At 35.5% G+C, this 19,099-nt stretch overlaps 2 protein-coding genes across 2 annotated transcripts; one reads left to right on the top strand and one right to left on the bottom strand.

Annotated features, from left to right (window-relative positions):
- Window positions 1–9,350: 9,350 nt before the first annotated feature.
- Window positions 9,351–12,523, top strand: LOC131437087 (DNA replication licensing factor MCM4). Its single transcript, XM_058606183.1, has 6 exons — window positions 9,351–9,596; window positions 9,651–10,694; window positions 10,756–11,356; window positions 11,417–11,783; window positions 11,847–12,299; window positions 12,354–12,523. The coding sequence occupies exons 1-6, from the start codon at window positions 9,524–9,526 to the stop codon at window positions 12,447–12,449; spliced, it is 2,634 nt and encodes an 877-aa protein (XP_058462166.1). The 5' UTR covers window positions 9,351–9,523; the 3' UTR covers window positions 12,450–12,523.
- Window positions 12,524–12,652: 129 nt separating this feature from the next.
- On the bottom strand, window positions 12,653–13,555 carry LOC131437088 (uncharacterized protein K12H4.2). Its single transcript, XM_058606184.1, has 2 exons — window positions 13,197–13,555; window positions 12,653–13,143 (listed from the first exon to the last, which is right to left on the bottom strand). The coding sequence occupies exons 1-2, from the start codon at window positions 13,507–13,509 to the stop codon at window positions 12,674–12,676; spliced, it is 783 nt and encodes a 260-aa protein (XP_058462167.1). The 5' UTR covers window positions 13,510–13,555; the 3' UTR covers window positions 12,653–12,673.
- Window positions 13,556–19,099: the final 5,544 nt, after the last annotated feature.

The following is a 19,099-nucleotide window of genomic DNA, read 5'->3' as shown; positions in this document are numbered from 1 at the left end:
CTCATCCGCAAGATCTAATAAAATTGTATCAGACAACGATACTTTCAGTGATGGAATATGGATGCGTTTGTTTTCGTTCCGCTGCAAATTCTCATATTATCAAACTTGAGCGAATTCAGTACCGTTGTTTGCGAATTGCTTTAGGCTGCATGCATTCGACACATACAATGAGTCTTGAAGTTCTGGCGGGAGTTCTTCCATTAAAAGATCGATTTTGGGAGCTTTCATCACGCCTGCTAATAAGATGTGATGTGCTGAATCCCATGGTAATTAATAATTTCGAACGACTAGTCGAGCTTCGATCTCAAACAAAATTCATGACAGTATATTTTAACCATATGTCACAGGAAATCAACCCTTCAAGATATATTCCTATCCGTGTCAGCCTCCTAAATGTACCTGACTCAACTTTATTTTTCGACACATCCATGCAGCGCGAAGTGCGTGGAATCCCGGACCACCTACGCTCTATGGAAATCCCAAAAATATTTTCAAGTAAGTTCAGGCATATTAACTCTGAGAAAATGTTTTACACGGACGGATCGCGAATGGAAGAAGCGACAGGGTTTGGTATGTTCAACAATAATGTTTCGGCCTCATTCAAGCTTCAAGAACCTGCATCTGTTTATATAGCAGAGTTAGCAGCAGTTCATTATAGCTTGAATGTAATCGTCACATTATCTCCAAACCATTATTTCCTCTTCACAGATAGTCTGAGTGCAATTGAAGCCATTCGCTCAAACGCTGCTGGCAAAAATGAACCGTTTTTCTTGGGTAAAATAAAACAGTGTCTGAACGACATATTGAATAATAATTATCTAATCACAATAGTTTGGGTTCCGGCTCATTGCTCCATTCCAGGCAATGAAAGAGCCGATATTTTAGCCAAACGTGGTGCTATTGAGGGTGAAATTTATGAGAGACCGATTGCTTTCAACGAATTCTATAGCGCGTCTCGCCAAAGAACACTTGCCAGCTGGCAAGCTTCTTGGGATAAAGATGATCTGGGTCGGTGGATGCACTCAATTATTCCTAAAATATCGACAAAGGCATGGTTCAGGGGACTGGATGTGAGTAGAGATTTCATTCGTGTGATGTCCAGACTCATGTCCAATCACTACACGTTAGATGCACATCTCCTTCGAATTGGACTTTCCGAGACTAATCATTGTGCTTGCGGCGAAGGTTACCGCGATATTGACCATGTTGTTTGGACATGCGTGGAGTTTCGTGATGTCAGATCTCAACTAATAAATTCCTTGCGTACCCAAGGTAGACTATCCAATGTCCCAGTTCGCGACATTCTTGCTTGTCGTGACCTTCCATACATGAAACTTCTTTATCATTTCATTAAATCCATTGGAGTTCCAATTTAAATTTTATTTTATGTTAAACTGTTTTCTCTTCCATGAGTTCAACCAATAGCCAACTATAGGATATTGAATATAAGTGGTGAACTGATACAAACAATCCTGAAATAGTTATAAGATCATGTACAAAATAAATGTATTTTATTTAATGTAAATAAAATAGCAACTCGCTTGATAAAAACAGTGTTTAGATTAACTAATGAGTACCAACATACTAATATGATATTCGAAATGTATTAGGTTTAAACTACTATGTATTGTGGATGCCACGGCGAAGAAAAACTTATGTATATTGCCTATGAAATAAACGTATTTATGAAAAAAAAAAAAAAAATCAATATAGGTATGCAAATATTTTGATTTGTATATGATTTATAAAGTTTGATCTTTTGTCTTCTGGTCTAGATAGTTGTGGTATTTTTATCACCAGGTAAGTAGAAATGCTCACTGTTTCATTCTCAAGTGATAGGTTGAAATATAGCAAAATTTGAATTATCAAATCCCACCAAAAAAAGTTTCGAAATGTTATATAAAATATTGTCTTAGCTCGATTTTCACCCCGCCTATAGGATCAGAATGTTTCCGAAACAGATGCCTGAACGAATCATTGATTTTAATTTTTCTTGCATTTCATCTTCTACTTGTCAGTGCTTACCAGTATATTTTGAACTGCTATACCGCCTAGCAGTTCATCATAAACTGCTAAGCAGACGTAAAGGTTCTGCTATTTGCAGAACACTTTATTTTGTACCGAAATGTCAACTGACGTGTCGAATGAAAATTAATGTCAGTAAAAAATCTCCTTTTTCAGATTCTCAGATCACGTCTGTTTTAATTCTGCTGAATAGTTTATTGAAACCAACCAAAATGACGCTGCATTAAAAACCTTCGGTACTTGTAGCACAAGAAGAGATAATTATATTCGCAACAACGGATGATGATGCTGTTTCAAAACTAAATAGTTTTCGTGAAATGTACGAGAGTTTAGGATTCACTATTATCCCAAAATTAATCTTCCGTGGATACGATCACAAATCTTTGTTTGGGCAGTTTGAGTTACGCTACAAATCAGTTGTATATACTTTCGATTCCGCACTGAGAGCAGTGGATGCATTAATTAAATTTGTAACAATTCTTGGTTTAAAACATTCAAAAATTTCTCGCATGGTTTGGCAGTTTTTACGTTCAACGTATTATGAAATTCCAGATGAAGCGGAATATTCATCAATAGTTAGATTGCAAAGATCTATCAACGAACAAAGTGAGAATTGAGATCCAAATAGTTTTAACATGTTTACCTGTTTTATTGAAAGTTGCACTGAATCGTTTTCGGACGTTCTATATTATATAAAACACTTGGAACAGATCCATGAACCTCCTCAACATTTCAGATTTAAATGTACCTTTCCGTCTTGTCATCAAGTACTGTCCAAGTTCTATATTTTCAAGAGACATTTAAAACAGCATTCAGCAGGCTTTATTTCTATTCAAAAAAGATCGTAGAAAATAATTTTAAAATGATATAATTAAAAATGAAACAAGTGTAGATGAACAAAATGCGATAAACTCTCGGGTGAATTTTAAAGACAGTGTTCGTAACATTATAGAATCGGAAAGAGTTAACTTAAGCACATTATCGGATGTCGATCGTGATGCTGTTAATTTTACGTTAAAATTACATAGTCGACCAAATCTAACGCGAGCAGATGTTAATCAAATACAGCAAATTACAACCGCACTATTTTCTAACATAGCAAGTCAGATTGAACAAATACCAATTGAACCATTGGGTCCACAGGCCACATTTGATTTCAAGCGTTGTATGAACAAACTTAAAAATACGTTTGGTTTTGTTAACACGGACCATACATTTTTTAAATACATTGACAATATGAATATTTTTCGTCAGCCTACCGTTGTAACCATCGACAAAAATCAAGCCTTAGAAAATAATTGTTTGCATCAGCCAAACTTAAATGATAGCGTGAACCATCTTGTAATAATGCCAGTCGAGTTTCAAATTAGGAGTTTCTTCACTGACAATGATGTTTTGGTTAAAGTCATCGATTATATAAGTATTTTGGAAAAATCAGATTCAATTACAAGTTTCATAAACGGTAAATTGTATAAAGAGATGAAACAAAAGTACAACCAAGAAACTGTTATACCAATAACAATGTATAGTGATGAATATGAGATAAATGACACACAAAGCTCTCACAACAAAAGACATTCGGTGTTGGGTATATATTTTACATTTCTTTGCATACCCGACATGTATGCTTCAAAGCTTTGTAATATTTTTGTGGCAGCATTGGTAAGGAAAAATACAGTGATAAATGTTGGTATGAATGTTCTTTTCGAATACTTGATAGAAAAATTTAAAAATATCGAAGAAAATCCTATGGTTTTTCATGTAAATGGGAAGATTACAAAAGTTCGATTCGTGCTCTGCATGTTCCAAGGTGACAACTTAGGCATACACACCACGTTACAATTTCAATACTTCAACTCTAACTATTACTGCCGCTTCTGCAAAAGGTCGAAAGATGCGATGCAATATGATTGCAAAGAATATATTAATTACTCTCGGAATGTTCGTAACTATATGTCAGATATAGAGCTAAATGATTCATCTCAAACTGGATTGAAAAACGATTCTGTTTCCAATAAACTTCCAACATTTCACGTTGTGAAAAACGTTTCAGTCGACGCTATGCATGACATTTTCAGTGGGGGGATAGCTAATTACGGACTAACAAATATTCTAAACTATTGTATTTACAAAAAAAATGGATTACTCTAAAACAATTGAATACGCGAAAATATGAATTTTCAAAATCAATACACGATGCAAGTTTGAACAGAATGCCAGATATTAGAGAGATTTATTTAACCAAAAATAAATGTAAATCTGTTCATATCAAGGCAACCCGAATAAAAAATATTGTTGAAAAACAATACAATTTGCTGTTACAAAACCTTTGCTTCGACCATTGAAAAATATTTTAATATATTGTATACACTATTCAATCAATTGTGGAAATACTTTTTACAATAGAATGTATAGGTTGTTAAGTATCGTAACAATTCAAATCATAAAGTTTTCTCATACATGTTTTCTTGGAAAACAATAAAATGTACAGTTTGCATATTGTTTGAAACACCACGTGTACAATAAATTCAATTGTAGAATCGTAGGAACAATATATTGAATCGTTGGAAATGACAAAAACCTTGTCAATATACAATAAAATGTATTGTAACCCATATATCTAATTGTGAATCAATCGTTTATGCTGTAAAATCAAAGGTTTATTTTTTACGGGAACAGCTGGTGAAATGAAAAGTTTAGCACATTATTTCACTTTAATTTGTGGACCTTATTTTCCAGAAAATGATTCCATATGGAATTATTGCAAAATACTCATTAAATTAACAGACAAAATACTTAGTTCTTCGTTCAATGCAAACGATGTAGAAGAGATTAAATATTTAGCTGCAGAACATAATAAACTTTTTACATATAACTTCAATCAGAAACTTAAACCAAAGCATCATTTCACGTTACACTATGGAACCGACGACACGACCTGCCACTCGTATATCAAAACTGTATCGCAAATTCAAGTACCCCTCAGTAACTCGTAATGTCAAAATGAAATCACCGTTTAAATATTTAAATTGGCAACACAAGTTATTAAATTATTGATTTTCAATAACAGCTACCATGGCTACTATTTATAAAGAAATGTAGAATGTTAATAAACGTGGAAGTGATGTGGTTAATGTTACGGGGATTAATCCGAAGTACTCCGTCCGACCGAAGTTGGTTTTCTATTTGGGGACACCAGTAAGGCCAAACTAAACTTGGTGGCATTCCTGGAACTGGTAGCGGATATGATGAAATATGAATATGAATATGATACTGACGCAGATATATCCCAGTGCTTGATTGAAGCAAAGATCATGTAAAAAATTGAACTATTCTGAACAACATTACTTGAATAGTATGATCAGATTATTAGAGTTACACTAAATCAGAACATGGGTGTAAATATTGGTATAAACTTTATGTTGTAACTAACATGACTCATGTTGAGTAAATATACATTCCCAATTTCATATATAATCGTGATTTTCCAAAAAAATTTGATCGTTCTGGTATAATAATACCAACTGAAAACTAGTTATTTCATGTTAAATATTTAAACAAACGAATACATTTTATTACATGTAAAGGGCAATTAACAATCTTAGGAAAATGGCCATTTTGCACAACGCAAAAGTAATTTTCTTCGCTGTCGTTGAGCGAAAATTTAAAAAGAACTATTAGTTTGTTGAGTGTATCTTTTTAATTAAACTAATCGTCGTTGTGCAGAGTGCAGATTGAGAAACAAAATTTGATTGTATAGAGAAATGTATTGAAGACTTTACTTTGTATCTGTAGTGACCTTTAAGTATTTCATTTTAGGCGGGTGATCGATCTTTCAGCTTAGTAACAGAACTCTGGACCGGTCAGCATTACTACTCTTCCATCGGCTAAAAATCAGTAGTAACGAAGAAAATATCCCACCAGTTGTACTGATCTGTAGAATTTAAATCCTGAGTACAAGGCACTGGTGCGACTGATGTAGCATTCGTGAAAATGGGCTTGTGGTAGTTTGATGTACATCTTTCGCCTAGATGCAAATTTGGAATCTTTCAGATCCGCTACGTGGATTCTACCGATTAAAAATTAGTTGAATTTTCGATTCAATCTTTGTCCAACCAGACTTAACGTACCTGATACAAGCCCTTTCCGATATTCCGGGATCTCTTTTTTCAAATTGTTTGTTTATTTATTCTAGGGTCCCTTGGTGACTAGCTCGTAGCAACTTAAACAGTGTTGCTCAATAAGATTATTTTTAACTTTATCAAGGGGTCGTTAAATTTTTGGTAACTGGCGGTAAATCATCAAGGGACAATTTTATTGCTAATTTTTTCTTCGGAGTGCCTGGTCGTGTCGTCGATGGAACTGTCAAAGAGCAGAGTGGCCCACCATGTAAAATGATGTGTTTTAGATTCGAAGCGAAACATAAGCAGTTCAAGGAATATTCACATGTTATAACTTCAAGGAAAAATATTTGTTACTCTCTTGGATTAAAAGCTTGTTTAGAATTTGCGTACAATCTTCATAACAAACTATTTTTCCGCGCAGATCTTGATGGAAATTTCAAACATTCCAATCTTATTCAACAACCATATTTCAAAAATTTACCTATTCCATATCCATTTTATGTCAATGCCAATATTCTTGTATCGGATTGGATAAATTATAGAGGTACGTCATACAAAACCAACTTTTTCCTTACAATTACTGAAATTCATACCATACATTTGTATCAGATAATTAATGTACTGAAAGTGAGTCACCAGATATTTATAGCGTGTCAAATATGGAAAGAAGTAGGTTTTCGGAACATTTACTAGCATACGAGGCACTGACTAAAATTGAAGATTTTAAAATTATTAATATTAACCGATTTGACGGTCCTCCCACAAATTTGTGCTTTGTGAACGGTAGTTATTATTTTAGAAAAAATGTAGATTTTAGTTCAACTTGTCTGTAAAACATCGACACTTGTTATAAATCACTATTTATATTTCAGAACACGAAACTGTAGTTTTTGTATTGATTTCAATATATTCTTGATGAAATACATAACAACTGTTTACTTATTGTCATCCAACTGAATCATCCCTTCAAACTAAACTTACATCTTCCATTACGCTCCATTGCGGTATCATACACATTTTCCATTAATCATAAGTAAAAACCTATATGTTTAACAGTGCTTATCTTGTAACAGATTCAACTTTTAAAAGTATTGCATGTAGCCAAAGAATTCAAAAAACGCCATTTCAAATGTATGATGAAAACAACATGCGCAGTATTTTTATTGCTATCGATTTCATCTATTTTACCTCAAATACGATATTGAGACAGTAAATATCATGTATTTATTAATTATTATAAATTTTATATAACGGTACAATTGAAAGATAAAGGTTTAAGACATTATTTTGAATATACCTTTGCATAGAAAGTAAATTTTGAAATCATACAACAAGTATTATGTAGACCAAATCGATAATATGTGTGGAGCTTATGAATATTAATTACTTTCTTCTATTGCAGCAATTCATGTATGTTGACACATATCAACAACGTGTATATTTTTTTGAGTGCATGATATTTCGCTACAAGTTTCCCATACGGAAATCATAAGTCAATCTTAGGCCGAAGGCAGAGTGGGCGCGAGAAGCTGTGCCGAACTGGTGACTGACATTAGCAAACCTAGAGCGGGAATGATATTAGCAGCAAATGAAAGGAGCCCTGTCAGATTACAAGCGATAAATCTGCTCAGTTTTCACTCTGACAGGGTCCCTTTGATTTGCTGCTAATATCATTCCCGCTCTAGGTTTGCTAATGTCAGTCACCAGCTCGGCACAGCTTCTCGCGCCCACTCTGCCTTCGGCTTTATGATCCTCAGAAAAAAATTTTCATTGAGCTACTTATGGATTTCATAAATCATACTTATCAAGTTCGTTCGGTAGACTTATGACAAATACATGTATTTGTTTATGATTAATGTAGAAATGTAGATATGAATGTAATAAGTTATTTACTTATTGCATAACCCCTACTTATGAAATTCATCGCTACTATCTTATAACTATATAACTAAAAACCACTTAAAATTTTCATGACGCAGAATTTATTCTTTTCATTGTTTATATGTTTACATTATTTATCAGTAAAGTAAAAAAGCACCTACCTAAAAAATTTTCATTTGGTATGCATAGATAATGATTACCTATTTCTTGGATAGCAAATGATGAATTTCTACATATTGCGATTTTTTAGAAATCTATTCAGTTCCAACAAATATATTTATGTTATATGAAAACGAGTCCGGATTAACCAAGGCTTCCGATTTCTGGATGTTATCTTCCTCCACAAAAGCAATATTTTCTAATTGCTGTGTCATGCATAAACGAGGTGTTACTATAAAAAAAATAATGAATAGAGACTTACATTTCTTTTCTTTCAATCCGGGAAACGAACGAACGAAAGAACGGGATATTTTGAAGCTAACGAATTTATTTCTTCGTCTCCACAGGTGATCAACTCTATCAATTGTAATTTCGAATTATGAAAGAATGTTTTGCACGCTTTACATGGTGAAGCAAAACAACGGTGTCTTCGTTTTCCATTTTTATTGTTTGACTGTTCTTATAAGGAATGACATTTTCACAAGGTAGACTGTTATAAAAAACATAAATTGTGTTTTAAGGAATGCATATGTCATTGATATGAATTTCATAAGTCATGCTTATAAAGTTCATATGTGTGCTTACTGAATGCATAAGTCTTCAATAAAATCAAAATTGTGCTGGTTCGTAAGTCACAACTTATGAAGTTATTAAGTTTTTTTTTATGAATTTCATAAGTATTGCTTATGAAGTCCATATGTAAGCCTACTAAATGCATAATGTCGTTTTCGCTTGAGAAAACTAAAACTGACCCAGGGTAGTTTCATCAAACGAACACTTTTCACGAAACTGTGTTGATTTCGCACTTAGCAACGGGGGTTTGAGCAAACCTGATATTACAACCAGGGTTCGAAACTGACTCGATTTTCAGTTCAACAACGTTGAAACTAGGTTCGAAACTGGCTTCAAACAAACGGTTTGACAGCAGTTAGAGTGGAAACTGGATTAGGATTGGCATCAAGCGAAAACGACATATGTCTTCAATGAAATCAAAATTGTGCTATGGTTCATAAGTCACAAATTATGAAATTATTAAGTATATTTACTTCGGTGTAGGTCTTTTGAATTTTTTTAAAGATGGAGTTTTTTTTTATCTCAGTGTAAGTGTCTTGAAATGTTTTGCGGAACGGATTTTTTTCTTTCCATTTTCAGTAAAGCTACACAATTTACGCGCGCTTTTGTTATTTATAATTCGTGTACGCTGGGTATTTGTATCTGGAGAATTACCAGCGATAGAAAAGATTTTTTGTAGCTTAGTTATTTTTTAAATTACTGTTATAAATATTTGATTTTAAAAATTCTGTGCTGTAATATTTTTAAATTCGTTGAAAGTCATGTCTAGCCCTGCGAGATCAAGTCGAGGACGTCGTCCGGAGGATGGCTCTCAAAACACCCCGATGAAGCAGAGTAAGTTGTTTGTAATTTGTATCAATCGGATTCAATTTCAATCCAATTTTTCAGATACTGAAAATGTCGAAACGGAAACCCCACTACGAATGGGGAGTCGAACTCAAGAAGCTAATGTCACTGTTGAAAACTCTGATAACGTAACTGTTCCGACTTCTCCAGCAGTAGGTGGTTCGGCAACTGGTATGGCACCACCGACTAGTCCATTTATTGCGGTAGGTGGCAGTGGAACTGTTGGAATGAGCGAAATTGATATCAGCTCTCCATTGAATTATGGAACACCAAGTTCAATGGGTTCTATTCGTACACCACGATCTGGAATACGTGGAACTCCCATGAGGCAACGACCAGACTTACGCGCTGATAGACGTGTGCGTCAGGTAAACGTTGCATCGGATCAACTTGAACCCATAGCGGAAGGTAGTCAACCATCTGAAACGGATTCGGCAACTCCAAATCAACCTAGACTAGTTGTTTGGGGAACGAACGTTGTTGTATCTGAATGCTTGAAGAAATTTAAGGATTTTCTATTAAGGTATATCGACCCAGATGCAGACCAAGACGAGATATCGGAAGGCATGAATTTAAATGAGCCTTTATACATACAAAAGATGGAAGATATACATACACTTGAAGAACCATTTTTAAACATCAACTGTTCCCATTTGAAAACCTTCGATGAGGGTCTTTATCGACAATTGATATGCTACCCACAGGATGTTATTCCTACCTTTGATGTGGCGGTCAACGAAATGTTTTTCGAACGGTACCCTGCAGCTGTGCTGGAGCACCAGATTCAGGTGCGACCGTTCAATGCAGAGAAAACACGGAGTATGCGAGCATTGAACCCAGAAGACATAGATCAGCTGATAACTATAAGCGGAATGGTAATCCGCACCTCTAACATCATGCCTGAAATGCGAGAAGCTTTTTTCAAGTGCATTGTCTGTAATTTTAGCACAGTCGTTGAGCTTGAAAGAGGAAGAATTTCCGAGCCGACACTTTGTTCTCATTGTAATACAAATCATTGTTTCCAGTTGATTCATAATCGATCACAGTTTGCTGATCGGCAAATGGTGAAACTTCAGGAAGCACCAGGTAATTATGCCAAGTGTTTTAAACATTCAAATTAATCATTTTTAACTGCTTTCTATGACAGATGATATGGCAGCCGGTCAGACTCCTCATAACGTACTGCTATTAGCTCATGACGATTTAGTGGATAAAGTTCAACCTGGTGATCGCGTCACTGTGACGGGCATTTACAAAGCCATGCCTATTCAAGAGAATCCTCGCCAGCGCAATGTTAAGTCTGTCTATAAGACACACATAGATGTGGTACATTTCCGTAAAGTCGATGATAAAAGGTTATACGAACAGGAAGAGGGCAAAGACCACATGTTCCCACCCGAAAGAGTTGAACTTTTGAAGAAACTGTCGCAGAAACCGGACGTGTATGATAGACTAGTACGTACCATCGCTCCATCTATATATGAGAATACTGATATAAAAAAAGGCATTTTGTTGCAACTATTTGGAGGTTCCAAGAAAAAGCAAGCTACTTCTGGTCGACAGAATTTCCGAGCAGAAATTCATATCTTACTGTGTGGAGATCCTGGTACTTCTAAGTCGCAATTATTGCAGTATGTGTACCATTTAGTTCCAAGATCACAGTATACTTCTGGAAAGGGATCGTCGGCAGTTGGGTTGACTGCTTATGTGACAAAAGATCCGGAATCTAGACAACTTGTTTTGCAGACGTAAGCTTTGCTTTGTATGCTAATTCTATAATTCTAGTAATATTCTGTTTTTTTTATTAGCGGTGCATTAGTTCTCGCTGATAATGGAGTTTGTTGTATTGACGAATTCGACAAAATGAACGATTCCACCAGGAGTGTTCTGCATGAAGTTATGGAACAACAGACGCTCAGTATCGCCAAAGCTGGTATAATTTGTCAGTTGAATGCTCGTACATCTATTTTGGCGGCAGCAAATCCATCAGAATCTCAGTGGAATAAGAATAAAACTATCATCGATAACGTTCAATTACCTCATACTTTGATGTCAAGATTTGATTTGATTTTCTTGATCCTTGATCCGCAAGACGAAGTTTTCGATCGACGCTTGGCAGCTCATCTCGTCTCATTGTATTATGCTAATCGAGAGGACGATGAGGACAGTTTATTTGTAAGTAGCTTTAGAAATTTCTATAACAGATCAAAATTAAGAAAAATTTATTTCGCAAATCAGGACATGAGTGTTCTTCGTGACTATATGGCTTATGCAAAGGAGCACATAAATCCGGTTTTATCGGAAGAAGCACAGCAACGACTTATACAGGCTTACGTTGATATGCGAAAAGTAGGTGCTGGACGAGGTCAAATATCAGCCTACCCGAGACAACTTGAAAGTTTGATTCGTTTAGCCGAAGCTCACGCAAAGGTGAGACTTAGTGAAACTGTGGAAGTTGTCGACGTAGAGGAAGCTTGGCGACTGCACCGCGAAGCGCTCAAACAATCGGCAACTGATCCATTGTCAGGAAAAATCGATGTAGGTATTTTGACTACTGGTTTGTCAAGCGCTGCTCGAAAGAAACGAGCTGAATTGGTTGCTAGCATCAAAGAAAATCTCAAGGCCAAAGGCAAAATTTCGACCTTACCTTATCTAAAATTGTTTGGAGAAATAAAAGAAGCATCACAAGTGGTAAGAAATGGTACATAACATGGCGAATAGAAATCAAATGATACTTTCTTGCAGCTTGTAACGAAGGAGCAATTCGAAGATGCCCTGAAGGAATTACAAGATGAAGGCGTTATTGTTATTGTTGGCAACAATACTATCAGGATATGTTAATTAACGTTTATCGGCGAATGGCACAGGTTGCCTCTGGAGGGAGCTACTCAGCATCATAGGCTACTTCGCAGACCATTAATAAGTTTTTTTTGTTTCTCCGCATTCATATTGTCATAGTAATTTTATTTCTGATCAGCTCAGATAGTTTAGTACCTTGAGACATGGAGCGTATTTTCTTACTTTCAAATGAGCATACATCCGACTAAAATAATAAATCATTGTTATTACGCCAATATGTTATTCGCCGGATCTTTTTGTACGGTTTTCAAAGGTTTCAAATCGTTTAAAAATACAGAATGTCTTTCGAGTAATTCTACTAATGGTTCCTGCGGTTTGTTGTATTCACGATCATATTGGGATCCGATAGCCCAAAGCGATTCCAAATCGTACTTCTCTCGGGCGGATTCTGAAAAGATATGTAAGGCGATATTTCCTAAATCTAGTGCCATCCATTCTCGGCTGTTCTCTCCCTCGATTTTTGGGATAATATCACTTGATGTCCGTTTCATTTTGAATACTTTGCGAACAAATTCTGCGATACCGCGCATATGCCGAAAACTCATTCCCGTCACTACACAAATGTAGTCAACATATTTGATTTCACTCGGCACGGAACAAACGAAAATATTTTCAGCATTATTCATTCGAAGAACATGTACTAGATCTTCTATTTCGTAAACTCCAGATTGCCCTCCTAAAATATATAATTGTTTTAATGAATTATTATTTGATCGTTATATAACATACGTTCGATATTTATTCCATTGAAGATACTGGAATGCTCATCACTTTGTTCACTGTCATTGATATTGCCAACAGTTTGTTCATTTCGTAGGCGCTCCTCTTCAACATCTAAAATAACAGCTGCATCCACATCACGAAAAACTTTGTATTTGTTTGCTATAGCACCAGCTGCAGAAAGTTGGCGTTCTTGTGAATCATCTATTTGGTCATTTTTCAATAGTTTCGGTGAAACAAATTCCTCGTGGAAACATCGGTTGGCATGTCTAGAGTATATTCGGCGTAAAAGCCGGAAGGCGCCTTTTGAAATTAGAGACATTTCTTCTCTATTTATCTCGGTTGTAATCTTTCTCGACAGAAGAAAGAAAGAAGACTTAGGGATGTCGTAATATCGCTTGATTAATCGAGTAATCGATTATTAACTCAGATAATCAAGTAATTTTTAATCGATTAGTTTGAAACCAATATCGATTAGGGCATGTTCAGGAGTGTTCTAGTTCTAGATGCATAATTTATGTCAGTTACAAAATTAAATCTGAATTTTATAACCAGAAAAACTGGCAGCCCCAGCAGTGTTTTACTCGTGTTTCAAATATACAAAAAATGGAACGGCATCATAGACCAGTTTTAAACTTGACAGAAGAACTGGTCGAATAAATAAAACTAGAACGACTTGCTGGGGATACGTTTGTTCCAGTTTCTGTTCTATTATAGATCTTCCATATAGAACTTCTAGCTGCTGAATTTGTTCTAAGCTAACCGAATAGTTTGGAAAATTCAATAACAACAATCAAATAATCAATCGAGTAATCGATTAATAATCCAGATAATCGATTGAAATTTTATCGAATAGTTTAAAAATAATACTCGATTATTGAATAATCGAGTGATTGAAAAAATCCGACATCCCTAATCAGACTGGGGATCAGCGATGCCAGCAGCGCTGCCAACTATACCGATTTCTCATTATTTATACCGATTTTTGGACTCGATACAGGAATACAGATATGCTCTCTCAAAATACCGATATTTCAATTTTCATACAGATAAATACCGATTTGTAGTTTTTGTGTTGGATTTCATAGGGGTAAACCAGGTCGGGCGACCTTTTTTTTTTGGTCGCAAAATCAGTTTCCGCACTAAATCGATGTTTGATATTTTTCGAGAAAGATATTGTACAGATAGATTTTTCCGCCAAATACAGATTTTTGGAAAAAACAGTTGACAGCACTGGATGCCAGATAGTAGTAGTGTCATTTCCGTAGATTGGCATTTTTCTCGGAAGCTCCCGAACTGGAGATCTTTTTTTTTGTTCGCCAGACAAAACTAGCTCCCGTAGTTTTCCGTTGATAAATTCAAAATTCCGTTGATTTCCGTAGAAAAAAATCTAATTTCCGTAGATTTGGTCTACGGATCCGTGGGTTCGTAGAAAATCTTCGGATCCGTAGATTATCGCAGATTTCCGTAGATCTGACATCGCTGCTGGGGATATCAGCGCAGGGCTACCATTTTCGCTGATATTTCTGTAAAATTAGATTTTTCAATTCTTTTGGCTAGACAGATTCTGTGCCACAGATCGCAGATATTTTAACATTTCCAAAAACAACACATTTCGTGGTTGTTCTTCAAAACTACACTCTTACTGCCCCATGGGGTTGTTCGAGCCATTGATGTGGAACAAGGCAACCAAAATTTCTAATGATCGACATTGCCAATCAAACAGTTCAATCAATCGTCACACTTTTGAATCTGCAATCGCATTAGAATCTGCCTAGATTGATCTTCTTGATCTTTATTAGGAATCCACACTGCCCAGTGAAATTTATCGACCCGCATAAGTCCGATCATCGGTCCGATTGAGCACGATATTGAGCAATTTGACGTCTCAGTTACTCACACCGATGCAGAGTGCGCAGATCTATTCATATACGAAATTGAAATGTGTGCGAGCCGAAGTCAAAGTTTGTTGTGGGTTCAATTTTACACTGAGGAAAAACATTTTTGACTCATAATCATACACTGCGAAAAATGCATATAGAATTTCGTAAGCTATGGACTAATGAACCAAGTAGAAGACAGTACCATTACGTGGTATAGAGTTTCATGAACGATTTTATGTCTTTCTCAACTGTTCTCTTGGCATTGCAGTGTTTTTTATTGCATATATGTCTTCAATAATTGGCACGATGCGGCTCGACAAAATTCACTGGGTTATTTCGACACACTCACACTAGCATTAACCTTTCAACTGCTGAGAATAGCCACACCAACACATTCGCACGTGGATTGGACTATGGGGCCGATCGTAGCGCTTCGATCGGTCCGTCATCGGACAATTCTGCACCATTTGCATCAACCGCGTCGATCTGAAAAAGCTTTATGTTTACATTATGTATCGCTATAGAAACAGAGCGAGGGAACATCAAACAAGGCATTTTCGAGCCGACGTCTCCCCGATAGGGTGTGAAATACATTCTTTTGTTTCGATCATAGAGGCTTTGACCTAATGGTCATTCGCCTTTTAGGGCCAGAAAAACTCTGGCCCTATGTTCGGGGTTGAAAATCCAACCCCGATATATCACATCCCCTGAGTATCAGACATCCGCTCTCTGTTTTGGTATTTCTTCAATCTTTTGTTCTACCGATACACTATGTAAGCTCGAAACGCAATCAAAAGCTTTCTTGCACGATACGTCCGATGTTCGGATTTACTGGGTGAATACGCGAACCCATAATATAGACTCTGTTTGTCTTAATTTGTATTAGTTTTGTAGACGACGAAATTAAATCAATAGCCCAAATGTATGCAACTTTGTACATACCTGCAATATGGATTCAGATATTTCAGCTGTTTTATAAAGAAAGGCGAATCTAACATTGGCAGCAAATGGAGAAAAAAATCGATGAATGTTTCGACTTTGGTTTCAAATCGTATTTAGAAATTATCGTATATACTCAGATCAATTTATGATTAGTCAATGAATTGTTAGTTTATCTTCAAAAGGTATGCAAATTTTACCACTTTCGTCCTATATGCACTGATTAAATCAACAAAAAAAAAAAAAAAGAAAAACGACATTTTTTGATTTGTTTACTGTTATGCTTCCGGTGTGAATTTGAAAGACACGTCCTTGCGCATTTTTTGTGAAATTGGCTGGTTTTCGCGACTTAGACAAATTTTCGGGTAATTTTATGGTCTCATTTACTATTTCTAGTAATAAAAGGTTCGGAAACTATCTAAAATAAAGAAAAAAAAAATAGTTTCGTTGCTAGCCATTGAAGTGTCGCCCTGTTTGTTGGCATGGAATACGGAGGGCGAAGCTTACGTAAACAAATGGAATGACAGTCTCGCCATTTGTTCTTTGTATATCTAAGATTGAAATTTTTGTGGAATACGAATTTTTAGGCAAAATTGCAGGATTTTGAAGCATTTATTGAAACTTGTGTCATGCAAGTTTGGATGAAATCCCGTGTTATGTAAATTAAGGGTGCTTAAGTGAATTTGGAGTGCTTAAGATGGATTTCTAATTTATATAAGATGAACTACATTAATAATGAGTAAAAGTTTATTGAAGTTTATCAACTAAAATCGCAGAAAGGTAGTAATGGTAGATAAAACGCTATTAAAAACAACTGCGTGCATACAAAACTCGAACACAAACTTGGAGAAGAAAAGCTTAAATCAGTAGTTTTTCAAAAAAGGACGAATCTTACAAAAGTAAACAAATCGAGGTGAGAGAAACTAAAGGAATATTCGAAATGACCGTTAAAATGATTGAAGAATCTAGCTTGAGTGTCCTGTCCGTTAGTCTGTGTGCATATCATCTCGGCATATCAAGTGATATCCGCGCTAATGTGAATATACTATTAGCAACACTGCCCATAAGCCCACCAGGAACTTTGAATGTCCTTATTGTTTGGACGGACTTATCAAAATCAGCCGATCGGACTGGAACATTCTGACATGAAAATGAAACAAACCAACCTCAGTTGACAGGTCTTATCTTTGATAAATACAGATTTTAATACAGGCTATACTAATTTTCTATGAAAATATCTGGCATCTCTGAATACGACCAGACCTAAGTCATCTGCGATGCACAGTTTTAAAAAATATGTGAAAAGCTTGATGAAACTCTCAAAAATCTATATTTTTTATGTGGAACACATCTTTATTTTCTATATAGGGGTGCAAATTGGAAATTCAAGGGTAAATACAAGTAGAAATGTGGTCAGCTTTTGTACACTTACAGCTCATTCAGTTTAGTCTCAATCAATAATATTATTTCTCCAATTGATTGGAAATATTTCTACGCATTGATTTCAATGTTCATATTTATATATTTTCAATTACATATCATTGAAATGTTGATTAATAGCTAGCAGTGTTTTACCTGCTAAAAATCTTCGGCTTACCGGATTTCCCTAACGTAGCCGACGGTTTTGAAGGAGTAAGCGATATATCAATGGGAAAGCATTGATTGGTCAATCAATGCAAAAGCGAAGTTGTTGGAAGCAAGCGAATCTCAAAATATAAGCAAAATTATAACTCATGTTCCAGTCCTACGTGTACCATGGTAGAGATAGGTTGTTGCTAGACAGCAAGACACAAAGCGATAAAAAACGGTTTGAAACTTGTGTCATGCAAGTTTGGATGAAATCCCGTGTTATGTAAATTAAGGGTGCTTAAGTGAATTTGGAGTGCTTAAGATGGATTAAAATTGAAATTTTACAATAATTACTTGCTTCTGGTCTACCGCCACTTAATTTCGGATGAAAATTACCAACACAATAAAAAATAATCTAGATGAGCAACGTTGAGAAAAATAAATGGTTACCTTCCAACATCGCTAAAAAAGTTAGATATATTATCAACGTAATCCAATAATTTATTGTGATGATTCATTTTCAAATCTTATGATGAAATCAGGCATCCCTGCAAGCAGCTGATCAGTGTTGACAAACGAGAGGAAACCAACTAGTAAAAAAACTTTCACATAACACAAGGGGTGTACCGATAATAAATAGTTCGCGCAGTACAATATAGGTGGAACTAGTGCATCACGAAAAATTATTTTTATAAGAATTTACTCATACTGTCATGTCTGTTAGTCTGTGATATGCATATCACGTCGAAGTGTTCACATATAAACGATATCACGCGTTTTTTTAAACGGCCAATAAGCCATCTGTCAACTTCCACTTTCGAAAGAAATTGCAAGCGAGCTATGAAAGATATAGTATTAAATTTAACAACAGACGAAAGAGAGAACTTTTCTCTGACACTATTATGACTTACTCTCTACTTACTCGTTTACTATTATGACTTACTCTCAGCGAGTGCCGAGTCATTCGGAATTACTCTGTGAATGTTGATGGATGGCTTATCGGCCGTTCTAAAAATAAAGGCGTGATATGATATCGTTTGACCATTAAGTTGTCATTTCGAATATCCTCATTAGAAATAAGGTCAGTAATATTGCCGTTCTCTTTTTAAAATTCAATCAATGATTGAAGTTTTGCATTTATCGGTCTCCGAACGCCAATATTCGTTGATAAAATCAAAATTATAATGATTGTTTTGTGTCACTCTCAAAGTGACATCATAAATGAGTGCGGACAATGCCATTATCCGGGTTTGCTAGTCGCGACTTTCGATGATTAGACATGATATGATATTACGGATATCATGCAGAAATGATGATATGCGTTGACATCAAATTGTATGGGATATCAAGTGATATGGAACATGATATCATCGTATATCCATTATATCCGCATATCACTTGATATCAACGCTAATGGTAACATACTATAAGTATAAGAAAAATCAAAGCCGTGTTGAATAAAATCAAAGACATCATATTAACAAGATATCCAGCTCTCATATTTCCCGAATTGGCAACATC

The sequence above is a fragment of the Malaya genurostris genome, chromosome 3 (genome assembly GCF_030247185.1).
Source record: "Malaya genurostris strain Urasoe2022 chromosome 3, Malgen_1.1, whole genome shotgun sequence".
NCBI lineage: Eukaryota > Metazoa > Arthropoda > Insecta > Diptera > Culicidae > Malaya > Malaya genurostris.
This window is presented reverse-complemented; position numbering and strand designations above follow the sequence as displayed.

What these genes read in the sequence shown, in the direction of transcription:
- LOC131437087 (XM_058606183.1), top strand. Translation starts at nt 9,524, where the DNA reads ATGTCTAGCCCTGCGAGATCAAGTCGAGGACGTCGTCCGGAGGATGGC. An exon ending in AAACACCCCGATGAAGCAGA is followed by an intron (nt 9,597 to 9,650) that starts GTAAGTTGTTTG and finishes CCAATTTTTCAG; the next exon opens with ATACTGAAAATGTCGAAACG. An exon ending in ACGATGAGGACAGTTTATTT is followed by an intron (nt 11,784 to 11,846) that starts GTAAGTAGCTTT and finishes TTCGCAAATCAG; the next exon opens with GACATGAGTGTTCTTCGTGA.
- LOC131437088 (XM_058606184.1), bottom strand. Translation starts at nt 13,509, where the DNA reads ATGTCTCTAATTTCAAAAGGCGCCTTCCGGCTTTTACGCCGAATATAC. An exon ending in CAATGGAATAAATATCGAAC is followed by an intron (nt 13,144 to 13,196) that starts GTATGTTATATA and finishes TATATATTTTAG; the next exon opens with GAGGGCAATCTGGAGTTTAC.